The sequence below is a fragment of the Canis lupus genome, chromosome 23 (assembly GCF_003254725.2).
Source record: "Canis lupus dingo isolate Sandy chromosome 23, ASM325472v2, whole genome shotgun sequence".
Lineage (NCBI taxonomy): Eukaryota > Metazoa > Chordata > Mammalia > Carnivora > Canidae > Canis > Canis lupus.
Genome location: NC_064265.1, coordinates 4,109,342 through 4,136,949, shown reverse-complemented (window position 1 = coordinate 4,136,949; position 27,608 = coordinate 4,109,342). Strand labels below are relative to the sequence as shown.

The 27,608-nt window shown below is 40.7% G+C and overlaps 1 protein-coding gene and 1 non-coding gene across 9 annotated transcripts in view; both read left to right on the top strand.

Annotated features, from left to right (window-relative positions):
- The first annotated feature begins 9,085 nt into the window (after positions 1-9,085).
- Positions 9,086-27,608, top strand: part of CNOT10 (CCR4-NOT transcription complex subunit 10) — a 75,079-nt gene continuing 56,556 nt past the window's right edge. For 2 of the 8 annotated variants that reach the window (XM_049099652.1, XM_035705009.2), the window contains exons 1-3: positions 9,086-9,389; positions 24,443-24,537; positions 25,827-25,988. In XM_049099652.1, coding sequence (XP_048955609.1) covers positions 9,368-9,389; positions 24,443-24,537; positions 25,827-25,988 — 279 coding nt within the window. In that variant the 5' untranslated portion in view covers positions 9,086-9,367. Of the gene's footprint in view, positions 9,390-14,382; positions 14,659-24,403; positions 24,538-25,826; positions 25,989-27,608 lie in introns of those variants that run through there. The other 6 variants (XM_035705007.2, XM_035705010.2, XM_035705006.2 and 3 more) reach the window with 4 other exon arrangements.
- Positions 17,612-17,720, top strand: LOC112668934 (U6 spliceosomal RNA). Its single transcript, XR_003141958.1, has one exon. It is a non-coding gene; the product is annotated as a U6 spliceosomal RNA (small nuclear RNA).

Below are 27,608 nucleotides of genomic sequence, written 5' to 3'. Positions count from 1 at the left end.
TTTATTTGCATATTAATGGTTCAGAAACAATGATAAAGACACAAACCTAAATGCTAACAGACTTTTTTGGACACCTCCAGAAGGAATAAAAAATCTCCTTCAGGAGGGCTTGGGATAAGAAGAGACTACCTGACTCAATATGTTGTTTCTAGATCTTTTGCCAAAGGATTTATATTGGTCAGGGCCAAACCAGGAAAATAGAAACCACTCTAGGCATTTAAAACGGGAGAAAACCCCAGAAGGAACCTATTATAGGGAATTGGATGGAGGAGCTGAGGAACCTGGCAAGGCAGTTGAGGCAACCTAGCCCTTACCAAGAGCAGGACACCACTACTGCCTCCTCTGGGGGCACAGGGAGGAAAGAAAGGAAGCCAGAGGTGCTCATGGAGCCCAAGGGCTGGGTTCATTGAGCAAAATCGAACTACCCTGAGCCTGTTGAGGGATGAAGTCTTCACCAGAAAGACTACCTGAGGCAGAGAAGGAAGAGGAGAAACACTCTGGTTTCCCCCTTCCTCTTGCCTTCTGATTTCCAATAATACCTCCCACGGCTGGACTTAGCCAGAAGTCATCTGACCTGGGAGCCTGGGAAACAACCTGTTGGAGTCAGCCCAGTGATACAGAGCAGAGCAGAACAGGGCAAGGACAAAAATGAGACCTGAGGACAGAGAGGATCCATCCCACTGGTTGTAACCTTAATTAGTTATAGTTAAATTTTCTTGTTTCTTATATTTATTTTTAAAATGGTTCTCAACTCCTATGTACCTAGAGTTGTCAGATTTAGGGAATGGGAGAGAGAGACACAGGATGACAGTTAAATAGGAATTTCAGATAAACAATTCAATATTTGAAATATATTTATAACAAAAAATTTTTAGTATTTATCTGAAATTCAAACTTAACTGGGCGTCCTGTGCTTAAAATTTTATCTTACACACTGTATACCATATACCAAGTATAACTCCAAATGAAGTTTGGAGTTATTTCGTTGTTCTTGTTTTAAAAACAAAACTAACTTATACACCCAACTGTACAAAAAACAGAACTTATCCTAATTTGTACATCTGTAAGATAGCAGGAAACACTATTTCGCAAAATTGGATAATGTCATTGTGTTCCAAGCAATCTGGTGACATAACCTTTGGATATGGCACCAGACATAGGGTAAAGCAAGTGAGTCACTGACCTTGGGAGCAAAATTTAATGGGATGCCAAAAAACTTAGTAAGCAATCAAGATAAATAATGTATTGATACAATTTTTTGATACAATATTTTTAAATAAAAATGAATACAAAAAATTCACCAAGACCAAAATATCAAAAATTTTAGTATGAGAGGACCATTAACATTGCTGTGTTGAGACATATTGAAACCCAAGGCAAAAAGAAAAATCAATAATACCAATCCTGCCTTTACTTAAAATATTGATATACTGCTCATCATGTATACATTAATACCTAATTTTTAAAAATATTGCCTTAAAATATGATTTGTCTTGATTACTGAATTTTTTGGCACTTCCTTAAATTTTTGCACCTGAAGTGAGTGTTCAGCACTGTTTGGATTCATTTTAGGGTCCTATAAAATACACCAGATTTGGGTCAAATGATTCTTGGCATACTTTAAGTGTGTGCCATAGAAACTTGATTTGAATAGACAGTGAAGGAAAAGTGAAGCTGATGGACATCTGGGTGGCTCAGCGGTTGAGCGTCTGCCTTTGGCTCAGAGCATGATCCCAGGATCCGGGATCGAGTCCCACATCAGGCTCCCTGCATGGAGCCTGCTTCTCCCTCTGCCTGTGTCTCTGCCTCTCTCTCTGTGTCTCTCATGAATAAATAAATAAAATATTAAAAAAAAAAAGAAAGTTTCAAGAAGGCTTCATTCTTGGGGCACCTGGGTGGCTCAGTCATTTGAATATCCAACTCTTGGTTTCAGCTCAGGTCATGATCTCAGCGTCCTGGGATTGAGCCTGGTGTCAGGCTCCAAGCTCAGTGCTGAATCTGCTTGGGATTCTCTCCATTTCTTCCTCCCTCCCTTTCTGGCCCTCTCCTGGCTCTTGTGCACATGCTCTCACACACTCTCTCTCTCACTCTTTCTCAAATATATATTAATTAAATCTTAAAAACAAAAAGAAGAAGGCTTCATTTTTATGTCTGGAACCTTGGTGCAGGCTATCAGTTGGGGCATCTTGGGTCTCCTTCATATGGTCTCTCTTCAGCAGGACAGCCTGAGCTTCCTTACACCTCGGTGGCTGAGAACAAAAGAAGAAAAGTGGAAGTTGCCATAAAGTTGAAGGACTAGGCCCAAAACTGGCTCAACATCACTTCTGTGTTCTGTTGGTCAGAGCAAGTCACAGCTCAATTTCAAAGGGAGAGGAAGAGTAGCATATGCATATTGGGACAGGAGTAACTGCTGACAACTATCCTTGGAGACAGTCTCACACAAGTGATGAGGACCACATCCAGTCTAAGGCACTGTTCACTGACTGGAGGGAAAGTGCAGCGCCAAGGTTGGTGACAGAACAAAGTCCCACTGAGATTTTCCACCTCCTACTTCTTTTTTTTTTTTTTTTTCTTTTTAAGATTTTATTTTTTGGGATGCATGGGTGGCTCAATGGTTGAGTATCTGCCTTCGGCTCAGGTCATGATCCTGAGGTCCTGGAATTGAGTCCCGTATCAGGCTCCTCGCCGGGAGCCTGCTTCTCCCTCTGCCTATGTCTCTGCTTCTCTGTGTCTCTCATGAATAAATAAATAAAATCTTTTAAAAAATTATTTTTTAATAATTTTACACAATGTGGGGAAAAAATAAAAATAAAAATAAAATAAAATAAAATAAAATAAAATAAATAACACAATGTGGGGCACAAACCCACAATCTCAAGATCAGGAGCCTCATGCTTTACTGTCTGAGTCAGCTCGGTGCCCCTCACTTCTGATTTGACTTCTTTCCATCATTGATATCACCCTATATGTGAATAAGGGATAACTGCCAATACTGAGAGGTGAGAAAAGAGACCCAAGATATCTTCAGTGTAGGCAAATTGTATAAACTCCAAAGCTGAATGTAGTGGTTAAGATAATAGTCTCTTACTCATCTTGTGACTTGGGAAAGTGAGTTAACAACTATACCTCAGTTTTGTATTCTTTTTTTTTTTTTAAAGATTTTATTTATTTATTCATAGAGACACAGAGAGAGAGAGAGGCAGAGGGAGAAGCAGGCTCCATGCACCGGGAGCCCGACATGGGACTCGATCCAGGGTCTCCAGGATCACGCCCTGGGCTGCAGGCGGCGCTAAACCGCTGCACCACCGGGGCTGCCCAATGCCTCAGTTTTCTTATCTATGAAAGGAGAAAGAACAAGAAAGTGACCACATGTGAGAAAGTGAAAAATGACTGCTGACATCTAGGCCTTACTAAGAAAATAAAAACAATCCTTCAGAGCAGAATGTTTCCAAATGGACACAAACAACAATCACAGAATATGAGCAATGTTCAAAGAACTTTACATCATGACTGTGTTTGGAATAAGACAAAAACAAAGACCTCCACAACCATAAAAATGAGGGAACACCCCCTTCTTCTAACATGAGTGATGCTGCCCCTTGTCCAATGACAACTCGAGCCTTGCTTTAATCCTCCTGTCTCCTAGATAAAAATTAAGACAATCACTAAATTGCCTATTTCCTGAGTGAATCAAATTCTAAATTGCAAGTAAAGCAAGTAAAATATTAAAAAAAATAAAAAGAAGATACTTTAAAAAAGATTTTTATAAAATCTTTAAAAAGAAGATACTTAAAAAAAGATTTAAAAAAAGATTTTGTTGGGCAGCCCCGGTGGCGCAGCGGTTTAGTGCCGCCTGCAGCCCAGGGTGTGATCCTGGAGACCCAGGATCGAGTCCCACGTCGGGCTCTCTGTGTGGATCCTGCTTCTCCCTCTGCCTGTATCTCTGCCTCTCTCTCTGTGTGTCTCTATGAATAAATAAATAAAGTCTTAAAAAAAAAAAAAGATTTTGTTTATTCATGAAAGACACAGAGAAAGAGAGGCAGAGAGCCCCTTGTGGGACTCGATCCCAGGAACTGAGCCGAAGGCAGACACTCAGGGACTGAGCTACCCAGGCATTCCAGCAAATAAAATCTTTAAAAAAATCATCTAGCATAAATCCAAATTATTTAAGAGGTTCCTCCTAATTCCCTTTTATTGAGAGACTCCTTCCTTAAGCAAGATCATTAAGCACTTCAGGCATCTTTTTATGTGAACTCCAACATGTTTAGAAGAAAGAATCTCCTCCGTCCTTCAAAGATCTTCTAGCTGGACTAAGAATCAAACTGAGATGAGCCACATTAATGGGGAAAAAATAAACTTTAATAGCATCCATATGATGAATCCACACAGACATGGAAATTCCAACAACTGTAACATGAGGCTTATATGAGCTAAGGAAAGGATAGGAGTCTGAGGATACAAAGAGGAAAAAAATCATTAGCAGGAAGCTGAGAGATGTTTCGAAAATAAAGTTTTTCCCATGCCAAAGTGACCTATCTTGGGAGAGCTTATCCTTGAGCCCCTACAAACATAATCATCAAAAGACATACTAGAATATTCATATTGGCCTTAACCAATATAGACAAAATACCCCAATACTCAACAATAAAATGAGCTCATAAATTACAGCATAATTCACATAATGGAACATTACATGACAATGAGAAATGAACTGCAAACTCAACATCATGGATGAATCTCATAATGTTGAACAAAAGAAGCTAGGCTCTAAAGAAAATACACTATATGGGTGCACCTGGGTGGCTCAGTCAGTTTAGCGTCCAATTCTTGATCTCAGCTCAGGTTTGTGGGATCAAGCCCTGCATTAGCTTCATGCTCAGTGGAGAGCCTGCTTGTGATTCTCTCCCTCTCCCTCTGTCCTTCCCCACACTTCCATGTGCTTTTTCACTCTAAAATCAATAAATCTTTAAAATATATAAATATATGCTGTATGATCCATTTATATTAAATTTGAAACAGGTGAAACTAATCCGTGGTGTTAGCCATCATCACAGTGATTACCCTTGTAAAGAAGTGGGAGGAGGCATGGGGGGGCGCCTGTAGATGCAGGTGGTTTGTTGTCCTTTCTCTGGGTGTTAGTTTTATGGTTATGTTGAAAATTCAATAAACTGTACTTACAATTTGTGCACTTTTCTATGTGTACGTTAATGTGAATAAAAAAGTTTTTTGAGGGCAGCCCGAGTGGCTCAGCAGTTTAGCGCCACCTTCAGATCCAGGGCGTGATCCTGGAGACCCAGGATCAAGTCCCACGTCAGGCTCCCTGCACGGAGCCTGCTTCTCCCTCTACCTGCCTCTCTCTCTCTCTCTCTCTGTCTCATGAATAAATAAAATCTTTTAAAAAATTAAAATTAAAAAAAGGTTTTTGAAAAGTGGGCAACCACTTTAAAGGGACATAGGAGCTTACCTGAAAAAGCCCCCAATTAACAAAGCTCTAAACAATTTCAGCAACAAAATAACTTAATATTGGGTTGTCAACAGAATCATGAGTCTATACTCATAAAATTTATGATTTAACAAGTAACTAAATCAGGGATGAGACAAATCTCCCTTAGGGAAGACACACATATTCCTTACAGCAGGAGGTAGAGTTTATTTATTTTTTAAATATTTTATTTATTTATTCATGAAAGACACAGAAAGAGGCAGAGACACAGGCAGGGGGAGAAGCAGGCTCCTCACGCAGAGCCTGATGCAGGACTCCATCCCAGGACCCCAGGATCACACCCTAAGCCAAAGGCAGATGCTCAACCACTGAGCCACCCAGGTGCCCCAGGAGATAGAGTTTAAAACATCCTCCACTCTCCAACCTGAGTGTGAACTGCACTTACTGACTCACTTCCAAAGAGTAGTGTGGAGATAACTTTATAGTGGAGAAGCCTGGCAGACATTACCTGAGCCAGGTAAGCAAAGTTAACATCATCGTTTGCTAGCATGTACGCTTCATTTGATGTGATGAGAATGGCAAGTCAGTTTTGTTGTTTTCCTCCTAAAAACCCACAGTCCTGGTATAACTGGAACTGAACTCAAGGTTGTGCTGTGCTTTGGGTGCATCAAACTAAATATCACCTAAAGAAGTTGTTGAAAGCAAAGAACTTTTTATTACTTGTTACATATAATGAGACAGCTCTCAAAACACAGGATGCTTTTTTTAAAATTTATATATTCATGAGAGACACAGAGAGGGAGAGGGAGGCAGAAACACAAGCAGAGGGAGAAGCAGGCTCCATGCAGGGAGCCCGAAGTGGGACTCGATCCTGAGTCTCCAGGAACACGCCCTGGGCGGAAAGCGGCGCTAAACCACTGAGCCACCCGGGGCTGCCCACACAGGATGCTTTTATTCATTGTATTAGCGGGCAGGGCAGGCAGCTCACATATACACTAAGCAACTTAAACATATTACTTAGGCTCTGCTTCAACTGTGCTTGCCTAACATGTTAACATGCCAGCACATATAGGTATGTTCAAAAAATGGCAGCAAACCCCAACTGTGGGAGGGGATCTTAGTATTATAATGGGCTAAAGGCAACTTCAAGATGACTCAGGGGGAAAAATAAATAAATAAATAAATAAATAAATAAATAAATAACAGGGCTCTTGGCTGGCTCAGTTGCTAGAGCATATGGTTCAACCCCCCGTTTGAGTGTAGAGATTACTTAAAAATAAAATCTTCTGGGACATCTGCATAGCTCAGTGGTTGAGCGTTTGCCTTTGGCTCAGGGCGTGATCCCGGATTCCCGGGATCAAGTCCTGCATCAGGCTCCTTGCATGGAGCCTGCTTCTCCCCACTCTGCCTATGTTTCTGCGTCTCTCTCTCTGTCTCTCATGAATAAATGCAACGTTTAAAAAAAAACTTTTTTTTAATCTTCTTGGGGGCGCCAAGGTGGCTCTGTCAGTTAAGTGTCCAGTTCTTGATTTTGGCTCAGGTCATGATCCCAGGGTTGTGAGATTGAGCCCTGTGTTAGGTTCTGCACTGGCCATGGAGCTACCCTCTCCCTCTGCCCCCCCACCCCCTCTCACTCTCTTAAAAAAAAATAATAATAATAATAATAAAATCCTTAAAAAAAAAAAAAACAAAACCCAGACAACTCAGGAGGGCTTCTGCATAGATCCTCAGTTCCAGTGTGGCTCAAACTAGTTCAGGTAAGGGGCTATTAGGTAGAACACCTAGCTGGGTAGTCTTCTTGGCTGGAACTGCTGGTTCTGCAAAACAAACCCATTCCTTCTCTGCTTTTGTCCCTTCTGCCTTCTCCCTTCTACAGAGGCTCTCTGCCCTCTGATCTAAGTAACTCCCCTGCCGCATCCTAGCTAACAGGGCAGGGATGTCCCGAGAAGGTAGACCCCATTGATTGAGGGCCTGAAGTCATGTTAGGAAGGATGGTGCCACTTTGTCCCGTTCCATAGAGGTCTTTTTCATTTCAAGAGACTTGGAATCTTAAAAATACCTTTATTTTTTATGTTAATGACTTCATGAGGTATATTTGGAAATAGTATCTCTCGGGTAGTGCTGATTAACTTAGAACCATACAGCAGGCACTCCTACCCCTGGAGGCTAGGCCTATGTGTTTCTGTTTGGTCCAGCTGTGACTGGACACAACGTGACTGCTTCTGTTCTGAACTGACAAGATGGATGTCTGGATGCCAGCTTCATAACCATGAGCGAAACAAATCAAATTAAATGTGCATTCTTCAAAAAACCTGACCAGTACTCCTTAAAACTGTCAAAATCACCAAGGACAAGAAAAAACTGAGAAACTATCACAGTCAAGATTAGCCTAAGAAGACATAATGAGTGAATGTGACACAACGTCCTTGACAGGATGCTGGAACAGAAAAGGGGCCTTGGGGGAAACTGGTGAAATAAAAACATACGGGGCAGCCCCGGTGGCGCAGCAGTTTGGCGCCGCCTCCAGCCCGGGGTGTGATCCTGGAGACCCAAGATCGAGTCCCACATCGGGCTCCCCGCATGGAGCCTGCTTCTCCCTCTGCCTGTGTCTCTGCCTCTCTCTCTCTGTGTCTATGAATAAATAAATAAAATATTTAAAAACAAAATAAAATAAATAAAATAAAAATAATACAGAGTAATGTACCAATCAAAGTGATTTCCTAGATGTGGCGGGTGTACCATAGTCATTTAGTCAACGTTTAAGAAGCTCAGAGCAGTGGAAACTAGGTGAGGAGTATACAAGAACTCTATGTAACATCTCCGCAATTTTTCTGCAAACCCAAAACTATTCTAAAATAAAATGTCTGGGGGCACCTGCGTGGCTCAGTGGTGGAGTATCCGCCTTTGGCTCAGGGCATGATCCTGGGGTCCCTGGATCGAGTCCCACATCGGGCTCCCTGCATGGAGCCTGCTTCTCCCTCTGCCTGTCTCTGTCGGTCTCTCATGAATAAATAAATAAAATTTAAAAAAATTTTTTTTTAAGATTTACTTATTCATGATAGTCACACATAGAGAGAGGGGCAAATACACAGGCAGAGGGAGAAGCAGGCTCCATGCACCGGGAGCCCGACGTGGGATTCGATCCCGGGTCTCCAGGATCGCGCCCTGGGCCAAAGGCAGGCGCCAAACCGCTGCGCCACCCAGGGATCCCCTAAAGTAAAATGTTTTGTTTTTAAGCAGGAACTGCGAGTCTCTCATGAATAAATAAAATCTTTAAAAATATATTTAAAACTAAATAAACAAACAGGAACTGCAACCGTGCCTTCTCAGAGTTGTGAGAAATGAGTGAACCGCGTACAGGCCAAGCGCAGGCCGCAGTGCTGAGCACGCAGGTGCCAGGCGGTATTACCGTAATCCTACGTAAAATGCAGGACGGAAACGCAGACTCCGGGGAATTTTCAGCAGGGTGAGAGGTACCCGCGTGCAGACCCCTCCCCGCCCCCCGCCCCCGCCCCCGCCCCCAGCGGGCACGTGACCAGCGGGTCGGGCGCGCGTGCACGCTGCCTGCACGCACACGCCGTAGGGGGCGGGGCGCCGCGGGACGCCAGCGTGGGGCGTGGCCGGGCTGCGTTCCCACACCCGCGGCGGCCCCCGGAAGTGGTGCGTACAGGGATGCCGCGGCCCGGAAGGCGCGCCTGGCGGGATCCGGTGGGCCTCCGCGGCCGGGGCCGCCGCCTCTTGTTGCTAGACGACGCGAACTAGCCTTCGTCACTTCCTCAGCGCGCCGCCTGCCCGCTCCTCGGCCGGAACCGGGGGTCCGGAGCCGGGGTGGACTGGTTTTCCGAAGCCCAGGACCGGAGCCGGCTGGGCAGCTGGAGCCGAGGCCACGCCACCTGCGGGAAGAACCTGAACTGGGGTAGGAAGATGGCTGCAGACAAGCCTGCAGGTGAGGCGCCCGCGGCCGGGTGCTGATGCGGGTGGGACGCCCGCGGGGGTTGGCCCTGGCGCGGAGTCGGTGGGGACCCCAGGGCGACTTTCGTTTGGGTGTGCATTCCGCTCCCCTGTCCCCTCACCCAGCCGTCCCAAGTGTGAGCCTTTCCCCCCAGGTCCGAGAGGTTTTCACTTAAGTGCAGCGTGAAGCCGCTGGCGATCGCCTTTGCCCCCGTCTGCAGAATATCTGACTTAGACTTACCCAGCCACTTCACAGGCTTCTCGGTGTTCCAGCGGGGAAGCAGAACATGGAGAGTCCACCGCGGGGCCCGAGCGCGCGGCTGCCTTGTGTCCCCCGGCTCAGGGTGGGACTCGCCCGGGCTCCTTGGCCGCACAGGCCCCGGCCTGTGGTCAGCGACGGACTGTGAAGTTAGCCTTGTGAAGACTGCCCAACGGCTCCCTAGACCTACTACGATCAGAGTGTCTCTCGTCGTTGTGTGCTCTCAGATATCTTGCGTTGACAACCCATTTTCTCCTAGTTCCTCACGGTTAATTAATTTAATCTCGATTATTTTCTTTACGGATCACTTACTGGCCCATTCCTAGAGTCTTCTCCATTACGTTATGTACAGTTCTTTCCTGCCTGCCTCTGGGACGGTCTGCCTGCGGTGTCCTGTAAAGAAATTAGTGTTCCCGGTGGCATCTCAAGTTATGTTGGGAGAACTTAACTGACAGATCTTACAAGTGGTCAACACTTAGACTTTTTACAGTAAAATTTTAAAGAAAGAAAGGAGAGTCTCAATACTCTGTAGGTTTTGATCTCGATAACTGACAGACGGACTTGATTTGAAGTGAAAGTGAGCTAGTCCTAAGATAGGTGCAGATGAATGAAATTGTTGAAACATCTCATCAGTAATCCGAGAAGAAAAACAATAGAGAAAAGGTTTACAAAGCGATGTTGATGGAGTATGCTATAGAGTTTTAGGTAGGCTGCTCACAGAAAGCCTCTGCTGAGGTGCTGCTATCTGAGCAGATACCGCATGAAGTGAAGGAGTGAGCCATATGGAATGGGGTGGAATGGATAAGGAGAGTGTTCCAGGTAGGAAATAAGCATGATTTGTCCAAGGCTGGATCAAGGGGACCCACATCTTCCTAACTGAAGGCAGTGTATCTGTTTCCCCAGGTTTATTTAACCATATCATTGCACTTGCCTGGAATAACCTTTTTAGGCTGAAAGCCCTTCTAGTTTTCAAGTCCTACCTGTCAAAGAGCATTCTTCTACCTGTTGATTAACTCAAAGATTGAGTACCAGGCACTGCCTTGGATGTTGAAGAATTGGATATGACACACTCCCTGCCTTTGAGGACCAACTGCTCAGTCTGTGAGAGACAGACCTATCATAGTGGCACATCCGTTGGTAGTACATATGTAATATTGTCATGTAACGTAGCTATCTAAAACGTGTAGTGGAGGAATAAAGTCCAGAGTTATTTGGGGCTGTGTCTTTGGTTGAAATTTATTGGCCATATTGTAGGAAACTTCTTAACTAGGTAATGTTAAATTTGTGTTAAGTAGATGACTGTTTTATGTGGCTCCCTTGAATCTCTCCTGTCCATCCCCATTTCACCTGCTGTGATTCTAGCCTTTATCTCTTAATGTGGTCTCTTTCACATTAAGCAGCTTTCTGACTGCTGTTTGGTTCTTTTTTTTTTTAAAGATTTTTTTTTTTAATTTTTATTTATTTATGATAGTCATCACAGAGAGAGAGAGAGAGGCAGAGACACAGGCAGAGTGAGAAGCAGGCTCCATGCACCGGGAGCCCGACGTGGGATTCGATCCCGGGTCTCCAGGATCGCGCCCTGGGCCAAAGGCAGGCGCCAAACCGCTGCGCCACCCAGGGATCCCTGCTGTTTGGTTCTCTTTCTATCCAGCCCATTTTTTTTCACTGCTGTCTTTTTATTTCTAAAACACTAATTGGAACATACCATTCCTGTGCCTATAAACTTCCTAAGATTGTACCATCTTGTGTGCCTCAAATCCTCACTCCTAAATGCTATTTGTGAAACTTCTTGGTCTGTTTCCGGCTGATGTTTCTATATCGACACACCTAGCTCTTCACACCAGAAGTGACTCTCTCCAAAAGCATTGTGTACTTTTGAGCTGCTGAGTAGTAATGCCCTCCTTTCTCTTCTCTATCTGGTAAACACTCTCCCCGAAGTCTGTTTATATGCTGCTTCATCTCTGAGCTCCTGGGCTCAGTTCCCTGTCATGGAGGGTATTGTGTGCTTATTCTTAATTAGGTAAGAAAGTAACTGATCACCGTGTGGGAGGGGTAGATTTAAGTGCAACAAGACTGGAAGCCCAGAGAAGAGCTAAAGCCAGCTCATGTTGTGCTATTAATTTATTCAGTAAATATTTACCCGTGGCCCGCTTTGCCAGGCACTAACAATCTCTTTAGTCATGAATCTTACAGTATGAAACACAGATTAACATGTAAACAGGGGGTACCTGGATGGCTCAGGTCGTGATCCCAGGGTCTTGGGATTGAGTCCTGCATCAGGCTTCCTGCAGGGAGCCTGCTTCTCCCTCTGCCTATGTCTCTGCCTCTCTCTGTCTCTCATGAATAAATAAATAAAATCTCTGAAAAAAACAAACAGGGACACTTATGATCAAGACCTGAGCTGAAATCAAGAGTCAGACACTTGGGGCACCTGGGTGGCTCAGTTGGTTAAGTGGTTTCTTGATTTCCGCTCAGGTCATGATTTCAGGGTCGCAAGATCAAGCCCCATGTGGGGCTCTATGCTCAGCAGGGCGTCTCCTTGAGATTCTCCCTTTGCCCCTCTCTCCTACACACATACACACACACACACACACTCTCTCTCTCTCTCTCTCTCATAAATATATAAATGAGTTAGATGCTTAACCAGCTGAGCCAGTCCGGTGCCCCTTGGTTAAATTTTAAGACCTTTTAAGCCTCACCTTTCCTCTGTGTAGAAGGAGAATGATAACATTATCTATGTCTCAGCATTAGTAAAGGATTAAAATGACATAATGTCAGGCCCTAATTTTTTTTTAAATGTAGGATAATATTAACTTTGGCGTAAGTGGTAGGTGGTGAGGAGAGGCAGATGCGAGAAATGTTTAAGGAGTGAAACTGGCAGAATTTGTGACTGATTGGGTGTAGTAGGTGAGCAGAAAAACTTGTTCCTTAGGAAAAGTTCTTAGTTGAACCTCAGTTTCTTCATTTGTAAAATGGGCGTCCTAACAGTTTTCTAACTTTTTTTTTTTTTTTTGTAAGTAACCTCTACACCTGATGTGGAGCTCAAACTTAACAACCCCGAGACCAAGAGTTGTACGCACTACCATATGGGCCAGCCTAATTTACTAATAGCTTTTTTTTTAAGCTTTATTTTCAAGGGGATCCCTGGGTGGCTCAGTGGTTTAGTGCCTACCTTCGACTCAGGGCCTGATCCTGGAGTCCCAGGATCCAGTCCCACGTCAGGCTCCCTGCATGGAGCCTGCTTCTCCCTCTGTCCGTGTCTCTGCCTCTCTCTGATGAATAAATAAATAAAACCTTAAAAAAAAAAAAAAGGTTTTATTTTCAAGATTTTATTTATTTGTTTAAGAGAAAGAGGGAGAAAGAATCTGAAGCAGACTCTGCATGGAGCATGACATGGGGCTCAATCCTGCAACTGCAAGATCATGACCTGAGCTGAAACTGAGAGTTGGATGTTCAACCAGCTGGGCCACTTAGGTGCCCCCAATAGCATCTTAATTTATTTACCTCATAGAGTTGTAGCTTGGGTGTATCACCTGAGGTAAAGTGTATGTTTTAGCTCATCTCCTCTGAGAAGCAGAGCCCAGGTAAAGTGCTTTTTATTTGAAAGGTACAAAGGCACAGTAGAAGTGAGAGAGAGAGAAGAAAGGAAGGTGCAGTATATTACATACCTGGCTCCTGTTTCACCTTGAGCCAGGAGGCAGAGCAGGTCACTTGCATAAGCGATTTTTCTGAAAGGGTTTCAAGGAGAAACTACTTCAGAATAGTCCATATGAGAGAGAAAAAAGGGATAATTTATCTGTCCAGTTTCCTCCCATTCTCTGTTTCCAATTGGTAAAGACTCCATGAGTAACAAAGTAACCTGTGTTTCTGGATTGTGTGGCTTCTCAGTGACTGATCTGCCAGCAGTTCTCACACCCTGATTTGTATTTCAATCAAATTGTAGAGGAGGGGTTGATGGGAGACCAACCAAAGACAAAGATCAACGGGGCAGTGGGAGATTTACAAGGTTTGTGTCCCTATATAACTATAAAAGTAACGTGAAACTTTCATTTTTGACCAAGGAAATACCAACAGTGTTTTAGGATGATTTATTTGACTATTTTTCATGGACAAGGTACTCAAGTCAGGCATTGCTGGTCACATATTTCTCTAAGCTTTGTAGTAATCAGCTGGTATATGTAGGATTTTGATAAGTCAGAGACACTTGTCCAAGTGATAGAAAACCACATGTGAGATTTGTGAACTTCAGCTGTATGGTGACTTCGGCAAACCTGAATTATTTTTCTTTGAACTGGCATCCTTTATTTTCTTTTAATTCTATTTTATTCATTCATGAGAGACACACAGAGAGAGGCAGAGACATAGGCAGAGGGAGAAGTGGGCTCCCTATGGGGAGCCTGAGCGGTACTCGATCCCAGGACTCCAGGATCATGACCTGAGCCAAAGGCAGATGCTCAGCCACTGAGCCACCCAGGTGCACCGGCATGCTGCTTTTTTTTTTTTTTTTTTAAACTTACCTTCACAAAGGCATCAACACTACTTTGTGACCTTACTGGTAGGTTTTCTTAGGCCTTAACATTCCTTATTCCTTTGGGGGAAAAATGTCTTTCTTGAATATCATTGGAGCTGTATTTTGAAAAGTGTACTTTGTGTGGAAGACCCTCCTCCAATCAGATTTCAGTTGTTAACATTCTGTATTGGAATGTGTCTGTGCTTTCAGTTAACTGACTTATTTCAGTTTTGAAAAAGCAGCGTATTTCTTTTCTACTTAGTTCAAACCTAAAGGAAATTGTTTGGTTCAAAATGAAGCCTATTGGCTTAAAGGGTGTCAAGGTTTGTGTGCCTAAGAGCTCTGTATGCCTGGAAAGTCAACCATGTTCGTTAAGCCAGAGTAGAAGGAAAGTCAAGCTAATGGATGAACGGCCATACACTCTTACAGTTGGCAATGGAGACTACTTTTGGACAAATAAAGACACATTGTGGAATTATGTGCAGGCTCTTTCTGGTAAGAACTCAGAAGTTACAAATAATGTTTTAGAAACTGATTATGAGGGATCCCTGGGTGGCGCAGCGGTTTGGCGCCTGCCTTTGGCCCAGGGCGCGATCCTGGAGACCCGGGATCGAATCCCACATCAGGCTCCCGGTGCATGGAGCCTGCTTCTCCCTCTGCCTATGTCTCTGCCTCTCTCTCTCTCTCTCTCTCTCTGTGACTATCATAAATAAATAAAAATTTAAAAAAAAAAAAAAGAAAAAAAGAAACTGATTATGAAAATAACACTTATTCCTTACAGAAAACTCAAGAAGTACAGAAAGATAACAAGGAAAATAGTAATCCCATGGGAGTGCTTTTGTTTTTAAAGTTTTATCTTGAAGTAAAAAATGCAGATAAAATAATGGTTGATTAACTTGTAAAAGGCTAATTCTTGAGCTCAGTTCTCTGAAATGTCTAGAAATGGGAATTTCAGAGTCTCTTGTAAGCCTTAGAGTCTGGTTTATTTATTTATCTTAAAGTTGGCTTCTCTCTTTCCCAGGAAGATTGTAGGGGACTTTTACAATTCCTGGAGGATAATGATGGAAAGTAGAAGCTTTAACTCTTCAGTGCGTTGATGAATTATTGGGTTATTTCCCGTTGCTTTGAAGTTTTTATAAATCACTCTTCGGCAGTTGGGCCCAGAAGTCCTATTAAAGACTGTAACCTAGAGAGGGTATATTTTAGAAGAAGGTATGGAGGTAGCTTGATGGCAAACTAAGAAATTTTGACATTTGCTTTAAATTTAGTGTATGTACTTCCTTATGAGGGAAGATAAATGTAGTAAACATTTTGAGTTTCCTAAAAATTTTTGAAGTGTGTTCATTGTTAAAATTGTATGACAGTTGTACATGCGTTTGAGGGTTATGCTTCACTCTGAACGCACTCTTCACTTTCTGGTCCCAAAATCCTATGTCCCATTTTTACACATTTACAGGTAATTGGCTCTGGGGCACCTGGCTGGCTCAGTCAGTAGAGCATGCAACTCTTGCTCTCAGGGTCGTGAATTCAAGCTCCACGTTAAGTAGAGATTACTTGAAAAATAAAATCTGGGGCACCTGGGTGTCTCAGTCTATTAAACATCCAGCTGTTAGTTTTGGTTCAGGTCATAATCTCAGAGTAATGGGATCGAGCCCCACATAGGACTTCACACTCAGGGCAGGGTCTGGTTGTCTCTCTCCCTCTGTTCTTCCCCTGCGCACATGCTCTCTCTCTCTCTCTCCCTCTCCCTCTCTCTCAAATAACATCTTTTAAAAGAACATAGGATCTAAAATAATTAAATAGGGATGCCTGGGTGGCTCAGCGGTTGGGCACCTGCCTTCAGCTCAGGGTGTTATCCTGAAGTCCCAGAATCAAGTCCCCCATCAGGCTCCTTGCATGGAGCCTGCTTCTCCCTCTGCCTCTCTCTGTGTGTCTCTCATGAATAAATAAATAAAATCTTTTTAAAAATAAATAAATAAATAAATAAAAATTTTAAAAAACAGTTTTACTATTAAAAAATAAAATAAAAAAGATTTTATTTTTAAGTAATTTCTATACCCAATGTGAGGCTTGAACTCACAACCTCAAGACCAAGAAGCACACACTCTACCAACTGAGCCAGCCAGGTGCCCCCAAAATAAAATCTTAGAATAATAATAAAGAAGTAAAAGTAATTGGTCCTTATTGTTATTATACACCTGAAAGTTTTGCAGAATAGGTATGTTGTGTTTAAATAGGTTAACGATAACTCATCACCGGGCTTTTTAAAAATTTTTATTTATTTTTTAAAATAAATTATGTATGTATGTCACCTGGCTTTCTAAAGAAAAAGCTGTTTGAGTGTCCTTTAAAAAATTTTTTTTCATGTTTTAAGTAATCTCTATACTCAACGAGGGGCTTGAACCTACAACCCCAAAATGAAGAGTTGCATGTTCCACTGCCTGGGCCAGCCAGATGCCCCTAACAGTGTCCTTTTAAACTTCCTCTAATAAACTATTAGTTTTCCTCCTCCCTATTAGGACTCAATTCTTATTTATCTGTATACTGAAGTGGAAGTGAAATACTAATTTATCTGCTAACTTTTTTCATTTATTTTATGTTTTTAAAGTATTATATATTTAAGTAATCTCTGCACCCAGTGTGGGCATGACCCCGAGATCAAGAGTCGCATGGTCTTCTGACTGAGCCAGCCAGGCACTCCTTATCTACTAACTTTAATACCAAAATACCATTTTTTTGTAGAGCGGATTTAAGTCTTTGATAAGTTCACTTAAGCACAAGTTATATTTTGTTCTTGGTGTTAAGTGGTTTCTCAAAAGAACATGTAGTCTACCAGGGATTTCACAGTAATCTAAGAGCTATTCCATAATCAAGTCATACTAATTTCATTGTTAAGTTGTATTTTTTTTCTTACTTTCTTTTTTAGACATTTTATTTTTATTTAATTTAAAGATTTTATTCATTCATGAGAGACAGGCAGAGACATAGGCCGAGGGAGAAGCAGGCTCCCCACGGGGAGCCCAATGCAGGACTCGATCCCAGGACCCCGGGATCACATCCTGAGCCAAAGGCAGATGCTCAATTGCTGAGCCACCCAGGAGTCCCAAGTTGTATGTTTAAAGTGCAGAAATAAGTATATTTTTTAAGAAACTGTAAGAATCGTTAGTTGTTCTGTCAAAAAGAAAGGGGAAGGGAGCTAATATGTATTTCCCATCTCCAGGCAGAGAGTTAGGTGGCCAAGGGGAGACCAGACCAAAGATGTGACTGATTCCAAGGCTTGTACTGCTTTCATGGCACCGTGTTTCCCTCTTGAGAGAGGGAAGTTGGAAGTCTTTACTGACTGCCATGTGCCAATCCAGGACTCCCAGAGTCAGCTCTGTGGAGGACTGGTTCTTTGAAATGCTCCTGGACTATAGATTTCTAGATAGTTATCAAAAATGTTCACGTCATGCTTGTTTCAGCAGCACATGTATTAACATTGGAATGATATAGAGACAATTAGCACAATTCCTGTGTGAGGATGATATATGCAAATTCATGAAATGTTCCATATTTTTATATATATTTGGAACGTTAACAACAACAAAAGCCCATATCATGAATGTAAATAGAGCTTAATGACTCCTCACAGACCCAGAAGCAGTCACTAGGCTCCTGAAGGATCGATTTGAAGATTAAATGAGTTAACCTATTTGAAGTGCTTACATGCTTAACACAGAGTGAGTGCTCAATAAATGTTAGCTGCTATTGTTACAGTTAGGCAGAAATTGCAGGTTAGTGTAAGATGGAGAAACAGTTTCTCAAGCTAGAACCTGGCATAGTAGGGGCTAGAAAGAATGATGGATGCTTAAAAGCTGCAAGCAGTTTACATTTGGAGCCCTGTTTCCTCAGGACTTCCCATGCCTGACTTCTGATTTAGGTTCAAACTCACCTCCCATTCCCACTCCTCTTTCACACACCCTTGTTATTGTCATAGCATTATTCACATCTGGAATTGTATATTTGCATCCTATCTCCCCAAGGAGTCTTTGAGTTTCACAAGTGCTGGAATCTTGTCTGTGTGGTTCATGTTTACATCCCTAGCACTTAGAACAGTGCTTGACCCATAGTGGTCTCTGAGTTATTTATTAATTGAATGCATGGCTTGGATTTATTATGTACAAGCCAAGCTATCACAGTTAAAACAAAACAATTCCCGGCAAGTGTTGTGCCTTTCTGCATGGCCAGAGTTAAGGAGTGAACAATGTCTTCTGAGACACTTGGGGTGGTGGTAATGGTAGTGGTTGTAGGAATTATTGAATAGTAAATTTGGAGGATGAGATTATCTGCCTTTTCCCCCCATGTGGAAATTTGTCTTCCATTGATACCTTAGTTGAATATAAGTGTTGTTTTGTGAACAAACATAGCTGTTTCTATAAACTTGTTTGAGGTTACTGAATTTCTGAGTTGGAGGGCACCCTAGAAGTCATCTAATAGAGCTGCTCATTTTAGTAAACAGGGAAACTGACATTTGCCCCAGTTCCACTTCTATATCATCCTTTTAATTTCAGAGGCGGTGCTAGAGTTTTTGCCATCTTATTTCAATTCCAGGTATTGTCTCCATCTCACTGTGCTACCTGGTCCCATCTGTATGTTGAAAATAATAAATTCTGTACTATTATGCTACATATGGGGACTTAGTCTGCCAGATACATTTCAGTCACTTCACATATATTCTTAATAAAGCCTCCCAATAACTAAAAAATGTTTTCTTATCCCCATTTTGCACCTGGCTTTGAGCTTTGGAGGTCTTTGGATTCCAGGCAGAAGTAACCATTCTATCTGGGGAATAAAAAAAAAGTCCCTGTTATAAATAAGAAATTCAAATATCACGAGACTTTGATAGTCTAAAGACTTCTTTATTTTGAGTCATAAATAGTGGCATCACCCTCGCATGCCTATGTTTGCAGCCCATTGCATCATACTTTGCAGTGGTCATATTTCTTTTTATTGGTATTCCATTATTGATGGATGCATGGAGCTTTTGTTGGTAAGTAAAACTAAAAAAGCCCGGAATATTCTTTGGGAGATATTGAAACATAAAAGTCACCTTTTTAAAATGAGAGGCAGATTTTTAAACCAACTTAAAGTATTAATATTAAAAATGACTAATATTAAAAAAAGACTAATATTCATATCACCTACATAATATTCTTGCCATAAATGTTAGACTTTATGCATGAAGAAACAGATAAACCCAGAATATGAAACATTTTTTTAAGATTTATTTATTTATTTATTCGAGAGAGAGAGAGAGATTGGCAGAGACACAGGCAGAGGAAGAAGCAGGCTCCACGCAGGGAGCCCGACATGGGACTCGATCCCGGGTCTCCAGGATCAGGCCCTGGGCTGAAGGCGGCACCAAACCACTGAGCCACCCGGGCTGCCCTAGAATATGAAACATTCTATGAGGTAACTAGCTTAGACTTTTTAAAACAATTAGAGGGGTGTCTGGGTGGCTCAGTGGATTAAGCATCTCCCTTCTAAGCATCTCCCTTGGTCTAGGGTCATGATCCCAGGGTCCTGGAATCAGGGCCTGCATTGAGCTGGCTGCTTGCTCAGTGGGGAGCCTGCTTCTCTTCCCCTCTCCCCTCACTCCTCCCCGCCTCCCACTTTCCCTGCTGGTGCTCTCTCTCTTGCTGTCAAATAAAATCTAAAAAAATTTAAAAACCCAAGAACAAAATAAATAAAACCGTTAGTGACTTGATAAGCAAAAAAAGATGGTGTTCTAGACTAAAATAAATGAAAGCTATTTAAGGAAATTTGTAAGCCTTGATTGGTCCCTGGATTGGGAAGGAAAAATAAAGTTAAAAGACTTGTCTTAGAACCATCAGGGAAATTTGAATGGAAATTAGTGGACAATTTGTTAGATGATACTATTGAATTATTATTACTTTTCTTAGTCTGATTTTATTTTGGTTATGTAGGAGACTATCTTTAAATAATAGGAGAGGCATGTTGAAGTAGGGGAGTTAAATGTCATATTACTTTCAAATGATTCAGTGAAAGAAAGAAGTAATGAATAATGTGGCAAAATGTTAAAAATTATGAATCTTCATTTACATAACGCTATTGAAATGACTGTTTAAACGGAGAGTGACAAATCAGTGGTTGCTAGGGGTAGAGAGGCAGAGAGGAAGTGACTGCGGCTATGAAGTATAAAAGAAAGGATACTGGGACACCTGGGTGGCTTCTAGTTGAGCATCTGCCTTCAGCTCAGGACGTGATCCCAGAGTTCAGGATTGAATCCTACATTGGGCTCCTGCATGGAGCATGCTTCTCCTGTCTCTGCCTATGTCTTTGTGTCTCTCATGAATAAATTTTAAAAACTCTTTTTAAAAAATTAAAAGGAAGGATACTTCTGTTGATGGAAATTTGTGTTTCTTGGCCATATCGTTGTTAGAATCCTGGTTGTACTATGGTTTTGGAGGAGGTTACTATTGGGGGAAACTGGGTAAAGGATACAAAGAATCTCTCAACATTATTTTTTTCCCTAATTTTTTTTGAAGACTTTTTATTGATTTTAGAGAGAAAGGAATGCACATTCAAGTGCAGGGGGAGGAGCAAAGGGAAAGAAGCCAATATCCCACTTAGTGTGGAGCCATCTGGCATGGGGCTCAGTCTCATGAACCCTGAGATCATGATCTGAGCTGAAATCAAGAATGGAATGCTCAACCGACTGAACCACCCAGGTGCCCCTCAAAATTATTTCTTACAGATGCATGTGAATTGACAGTTATCTTAAAAAGCTTAACATAAAAAAACAATCTAGGTGAAGACAATATGGGTATTCATTGTATATTCTTTTTTTTTTTTAAGATTTTATTTGAGAGAGAGAGCATGAGCAGGAGGGGCAGAGGGAGAGAGGGAGAATTTTAAGCAGACTCTGGGTAGCCTGATGTGGGGTTCAATATCATGACCCTAGATCACAATCTGAGCCAAAACCCAGAGTTGGACATTCAGCTGACTGACTACACCAGCAGGCACCCTTGGGTGTTCATTGCATATTCTTTCAGCTTTTCTGTAGGTATGACAATTTTCTAAATTGAAAATTGGGGGAGGGGTTGGAGAATAAAAGGATCCAAAAAATTAATAGAGAAATTGATTGGTGGTCTTTTTTTTTTTTTTTTAAGATTTTATTTATTAATCATGAGAGAGACAGAGAGAGAGAGGCAGAGACACAGACAAAGGAAAAAGCAGGCTCCATGCAGGTAGCCCAATGTGGGGCTCGATCCCAGGACTCCAGGACCATACCCTGGGCCAAAGGCAAGAGCTAAACCGCTGAGCCACCCAGGGACCTCTGATTGGTGGGTTTTTTAAATCAAAAGAAGGTTTTCTAGGTGGGAAATACTTACAAATTGTAGAGGATAGTTTCTAAAGACTGATATTTTTTTTAAGATTTTATTTATTTATTCATGAGAGAGAGAGAGGCAGAGACATACTGAGAGAAGCAGGGTCTGTGCAGGGAGCCTGATGTGGGACTCGGTCCTGGGACTCCAGGATCACACCCTGGGCCAAAGGCAAGAGCTCAACTGCTGAGCCACCCAGGTGTCCCTTTTTAAAGATTTTATTTATTTATTCATAAGAGACACAGAGAGAGAGAATAGGCAGAGGGACAAGCAGGCTCCCTGCAGGGAGCCGGATCTGGGACTCGATCCCAGGACCCCAGGATCATGACCTGAGCCGAAGGCAGATGTTCAACCACTGAGCCACCCAGGTGCCCCTAAAGACTGATCTAGAGTAAGTACAATTTATATTTTGAGTTCAGTATCTCAGGGAAAAGCAAGAAATAACATGATTAATTTGAGATTAAATGAAGTTAAAATAATCTATAGCATTATAGCTGTCTATACCTTCTCAAGGTGCTGTCACTTTCCTCCCCACCCTGCTATTCCCATTCCCAAAGTCTTAATTATTATTATTACTGCATTTAATAAATGTGAAAAGGGTGAAAGATTTTAAAGAATTTAAAATTTTTTATGGTCTTTGATGCACTAGATGCTGCTTTTTTATTGGCTTTGTAGATGTGGTTACCTGGAAGTATTTATTCTTACTAACTTTTATAATTTACTTTTTCTCCTTTCCTTTAGAAAAAGAATTAAAAGGCAGCCCTGGTGGCGCAGCGGTTTAGCGCCGCTGCAGCCCGGGGCGTGATCCTAGAGACCCTGAATCGAGTCCCACGTCAGGCTCCCTGCATGGAGCCTGCTTCTCCCTCTGCCTGTGTCTCTGCCTCTCTCTCTCTCTTTGTGTCTCTACGTATAAATAAATTAAAAAAAAAAAAGATTTAAAAACTCAGGTATGTTTCTTACTGTAGAATGGGAACTATGTTTTAAGGCTACTGCTATGTAATTTTACAGAGCAAACTTCAAAGTTTGTGAAAACTAGATAAGTGTCGTGTTGTCTCTAGAAAGTGATTTTGTGGTTTAGGTTCTTGTCACTTACCTGACATTGAGACCCCAAATCCCAAGGAAAAGAAAGATTTCTGTCAGCTCATCTCCCAATAAATTATCTACCACAGTATGTAAAGAAGGCTTAGTTAAGAAAGAGAAACCAGGAGAAATGAGATCATTTGACTGAATTGTGCTCCCAGATGTTGGGATCGATGTTTCTTCTTTTGTGAAAGAGAAAAGTTTCTTTTTTAAAATTTATTTATTCATTTAGAGAGAAGGAGGGAATCTCCTGCTGACTCCCCGCTAAGCATGGAGCTGGATGAGGGGCTTGATCCCACAACTTGGAGATGTGAGCTGAAATCCAAGAGTCAGATGTTCAACCAAGCCATTCAGATGCCCCAGAAAACTTTTTTTTTTTTTTTTTTTTTTTTCCTGAAGCATTTATCAGAACAGTTAAAAGTATTGTACAGGGCAGCCTGGATGGCTGAGCGGTTTAGTGCCAACTTCAGCCCAGGGCATGATCCTCGAGTCCCGGGATTGAGTCGCGCGTCGGGCTCCCTGCATGGAGCCTGCTTCTCCCTCTGCCTGGGTCTCTGCCTCTCTCTCTCTGTGTCTCTCATGAATAAATAAATAAAATCTTTTAAAAAATAAATAAAAGTATTATACCCACGTAGTTTTAGACTTGATTTAGCAGAGATTTTTGTTTATTTTGGAATTTGGTTTTCAAATAAAAAATACCTAATTTTGAAAATACCAAATTCTAGGGCAGGAATCATTAATCTTAGAATGCATATGGAAGGACGCCTGGGTGGCTCAGCGGTTGAGCAGCTGCCTTCAGCTCAGGTCGTGATCCCACAGTCCTGGGATCGAGTTCCACATCAGGCTCTCTGCCTGGAGCCTGTTTCTCCCTCTGCCTATGTCTCTGCCTCTCTCTCTCTGTGTCTCTCACGAATAAGTAAAATCTTTAAAAAAATTTTTTAAAGTAAATAAATGTCCTTCCTTAACATGATTAAGTATCCATATACATTCTTTTTTTTTTAAGATTTTATTTATTTATTCATGGGAAATGAAGAGAGGCAGAGACAATAGGCAGAAGGAGAATTAGGCTCCCTGTGGGGAACCAGATGCAGAACTCGATTCCAGGACCCTGAAATCACAACCTGAGTTGAAGGCAGATGCTCAACCACTGAACCACCCAGGTGTCCCTTCAGGAAGCTTTTTAAACATGTTAACCTTGGCTTTTGGATTTCTAAGCCTATGAAAGTATTCTTGGCCTAGAAATTAACTAGGAGTTCTTGTGTAGTTTTCTAATTGTTTAATGTTACTAGATTACAAACTGGATTATAAACTTTTTGAAAGTATTGTATATACACTTATAATCTCCTTTTGTCTCCAAAGCCTCGCATAGTTTCTTGAATATGTAGGACATTAGTATATTGCTGGGGAGCAGATCTAATATTTTTAAGCGAACACAACAGTCTGAGCCCAGATGTCCTGATGGACTGAGTTGTAATCTTTACATAAATGTAAATCTTTACATAAATGTGGGTGTTCATTGTACCTGACCATAGCTAAGGGAAACTTTTTTTTTTTTTTAAGTTTTTGAAGGAGTGGCTTCTAACTCACGTGTAACACTAATATACCATTATTTGAGAGAATCCTAACTGTGGCAACTTCATCAGGAAGAAGACAAGAAGAAAACTAGGGGACGTTCGCTGTATAATTTACTTTTTCTTTTTTCTTTCTTTCTTTTTTTCTTTCTTTCTCTCTCTTTTCTTTTCTTTTTTCTTTTCTTTTTTCTTTTCTTTTAGCTTTATTTCTAAACAACTGTAAAACTTGTGTGCTTGCAGACCAGGGAGCAGAGAAACATGAAGGGACAAGTCAGTCCTCTGGGATCACTGATCAAGAGAAAGAGTTGTCTACCAGTGCTTTCCAAGCTTTTACAGTAAGCAGTAGTTTCTTCTTTCCATCTGCTCCATATTTAGGATCTGTCGAATATGAATCTTTTCACAATGAATTTTTAAATTTATAATTTTTATTCTGTAATAATTTAGATAGTAGGTTTAGTTTTAACATTTAAAAAATTAGAGTTTAAATATAAATTAAAAAATATATTTTTATTATTATTTTATTATTTTATTATATAATTTATTATTTATTATTTATTATTTATTATTTTATTATATATTTTTATTATTTTATTATTTTGTTATATTTTTATTGTTATTTTATTATTATATATTTTTTATTATTATTATTATTTAAATATAAATTAAAAAATTAGAGTTTAAAAGGAATGGGAGTAATTTGAGCCATTACCAAGTTTTTGTGTTTTCATAAACATGTTTTAACTCTTACAGTGTTGTTGTTAGGTCTTAAAAACTTAGACTTGTAAATATGTGGGTCAGTCTTTTCAGTTCACTGTTTTGTTCAATTTTTTATCTTGACTATGCTTTAAAATTAAACCCCAAAGATTTCTTGTCAAAACTACCTTTTCTGACATTAAATGATATGGGAAAAAAACCTTACTTGATTATCAGGTTAGGTACATGTAAGCAGAAGAATTTGATACTTGGGTATTCAAAGTGTATTTACTGGAAATTAAAATTTAGAATAACTAATCATATTACCTTTCTTCACTAGTCTCAGCTTTTATACCTTACTAGCATTAAATACCTATATACATATGTATGTGTGTATATAAATCATGTTGTTTTATACATATATAGGTATATATCTGTGTGTATGTGTTGTTGTTGTTTTTTTAAGATTTTATTTATTTATTCATGAGAGATACCAGAAAGAGAAAGGCAGAGACATAGGCAGAGGGACAAGCAGGCTCCATGCAGGAAGCTCAATGTGGGACCCAGTCCCGGGACTCCAGGATCATGCCTTGAGCCAAAGGCAGACACTCAACCACTGAGCCACCTAGGCGTCCTTGTCTAGGTGTCTTACACAAATATTGATAGTAGAGTTTAAGTCTTAGGATATAAATATCTACAATTTTTTTCTAGCTTTATTAAGATGAGATTGACATATCTCAATTGCTTAATTGATAAGAATATTACTTCATCTAGTGACTTCAATTAGTATATTTAGGAGAGCTGTAAATCTTTTGTTTTACTTTTGTTGTAGGTCTTTTGAAAGGGTTTTTCAAATGAAGAGTGAAATATATTTGGAAATGAATATATGGTTTTAAAGCTAATATGTAATTTTATCTGTTTTTTGTTTTAGGCTGGAAGTTACGATGCCTGTCTACAGCACCTTGCCTGCCTACAAGATGTAAACAAAGATGATTATAAAATAATTTTGAATACAGCAGTGGCTGAGTTTTTTAAAAATAACCAAACAACAACAGATAGTTTGAGACAAACACTTAACCAGCTGAAGAATCAGGTGATATACAAATGAATTTAGCTATAAAAATACGGTGGTATTTTCTCAATTTTGCAATAGAAATACTTAAGGAAAATTAACGTGACATGTCTGATATTGATAGCACAGTTTCTAATGTATCTAAAGCACCTCCTGGCATTAGTTTTATTTGTATGAAATTATTATTCCAGGAAATAAGAGGTATGTTGTATAACTTTAATTTCTATTGGTTTTTGGGGGTTTTTTTTAGATTTTATTTATTTGACAAAGCACAAGCAGAGGGAGTGGCAAACTAAACCAAACTTTTATTTTCTGGCTGAGGTATACCTTTTCAGTTTTTTAAACCTCTGACAGGAAAAACAGAGATTGTTTCAGAATTTTTCTAATAGTTGGTTTGTTAGAATTAAATGCCTCTCTTAAAATAATTTAAATTCTTGGCCTGACATTATGAATAATCTATACAGAAAATCCTTAAAATTAGCTTGAGGTAAAATTAGCAGAGGGTGAAACAGGGTCCCCTTGGAGCAGAGAGCCTGATGTGGGACTCAACCCCAGGACCCTGGATCATGACCTAAGCTGAAGGCAGACACTTAACCGATTGAGCCACCTAGGCACCCCTTCTATTATATTTTTAACTTGAACGGAATAGACTAATATACCAAATTTCAGTGAGCTTTGGAGTTTTGAGAAAAATTATATAAAGTGGAAATAAATGAAAAGGCTGATTAGCTGCCGAGATTATCTTTTTTTGTATAACTCTAAAAGACCTGATTATAATGTCAGATTGTTCTAGCATTTTGGATCAGGACATGATTAATTGATTAAATAGAAGATATTCTGATTTATGTATGGTTTGGAGCTTGTCTTGGTCATAACAGCAACATCACAGATTTAGAGCTTGGATAGTCCAGAGAGTTGTTACTGGTAATTAATAACAATAATTATGATGATGATGATGATTAGGATCACATAGCAGACATTTATTGCTTATGATGGAACAAGATCCTGCTAAGAACCTTGTATGCAGCATCTCATGTATTCTTCCCAGTAGTCCTATGAAACAACTACTATAATTTTTCTCATTTTACAGAGGGAAAACTGAGGTACACATAACTTGTATAAATTGTCCAAAGACACAAAGCTCTTAAATGAAAAGAGCTCCATCAACTCAGTCCTGTTTGACTTTATGGCCTATTCTTCTGATTACTGTGTCATGCTGTAGACAGTTTTAAAGTATCTCCCTCATAAGTGATACATTTAGAAATAAGTCACCCCGGGAAGCCTGGGTGGCTCTGCAGTTTAGCACCGCCTTCAGCCCAGGGCGTGATCCTGGAGTTCTGGGATCAGGTCCCACGTTGGGCTTCCTGCATGGAGCCTGCTTCTCCCTCTGCCTGTGTCTCTACCTCTCTCTCTCTATGTGTCTCTCATGAGTAAATAGATAAAATCTTAAAGAAAAAAAAAAAAACTCACTCCTTCAGGCTCTTTGTAATTTTTTATAAGAATAAAGCTACTCTACGGTATCACCCTAAACATGGTGTAGTTAGAAATAAGTAACCTGTTCAGGCTCTTCCTAATTCTTTACAGGAATACTTTTTTTTTCTTTTGTAAGATTTATTTATTTATTCATGACAGACATAGACT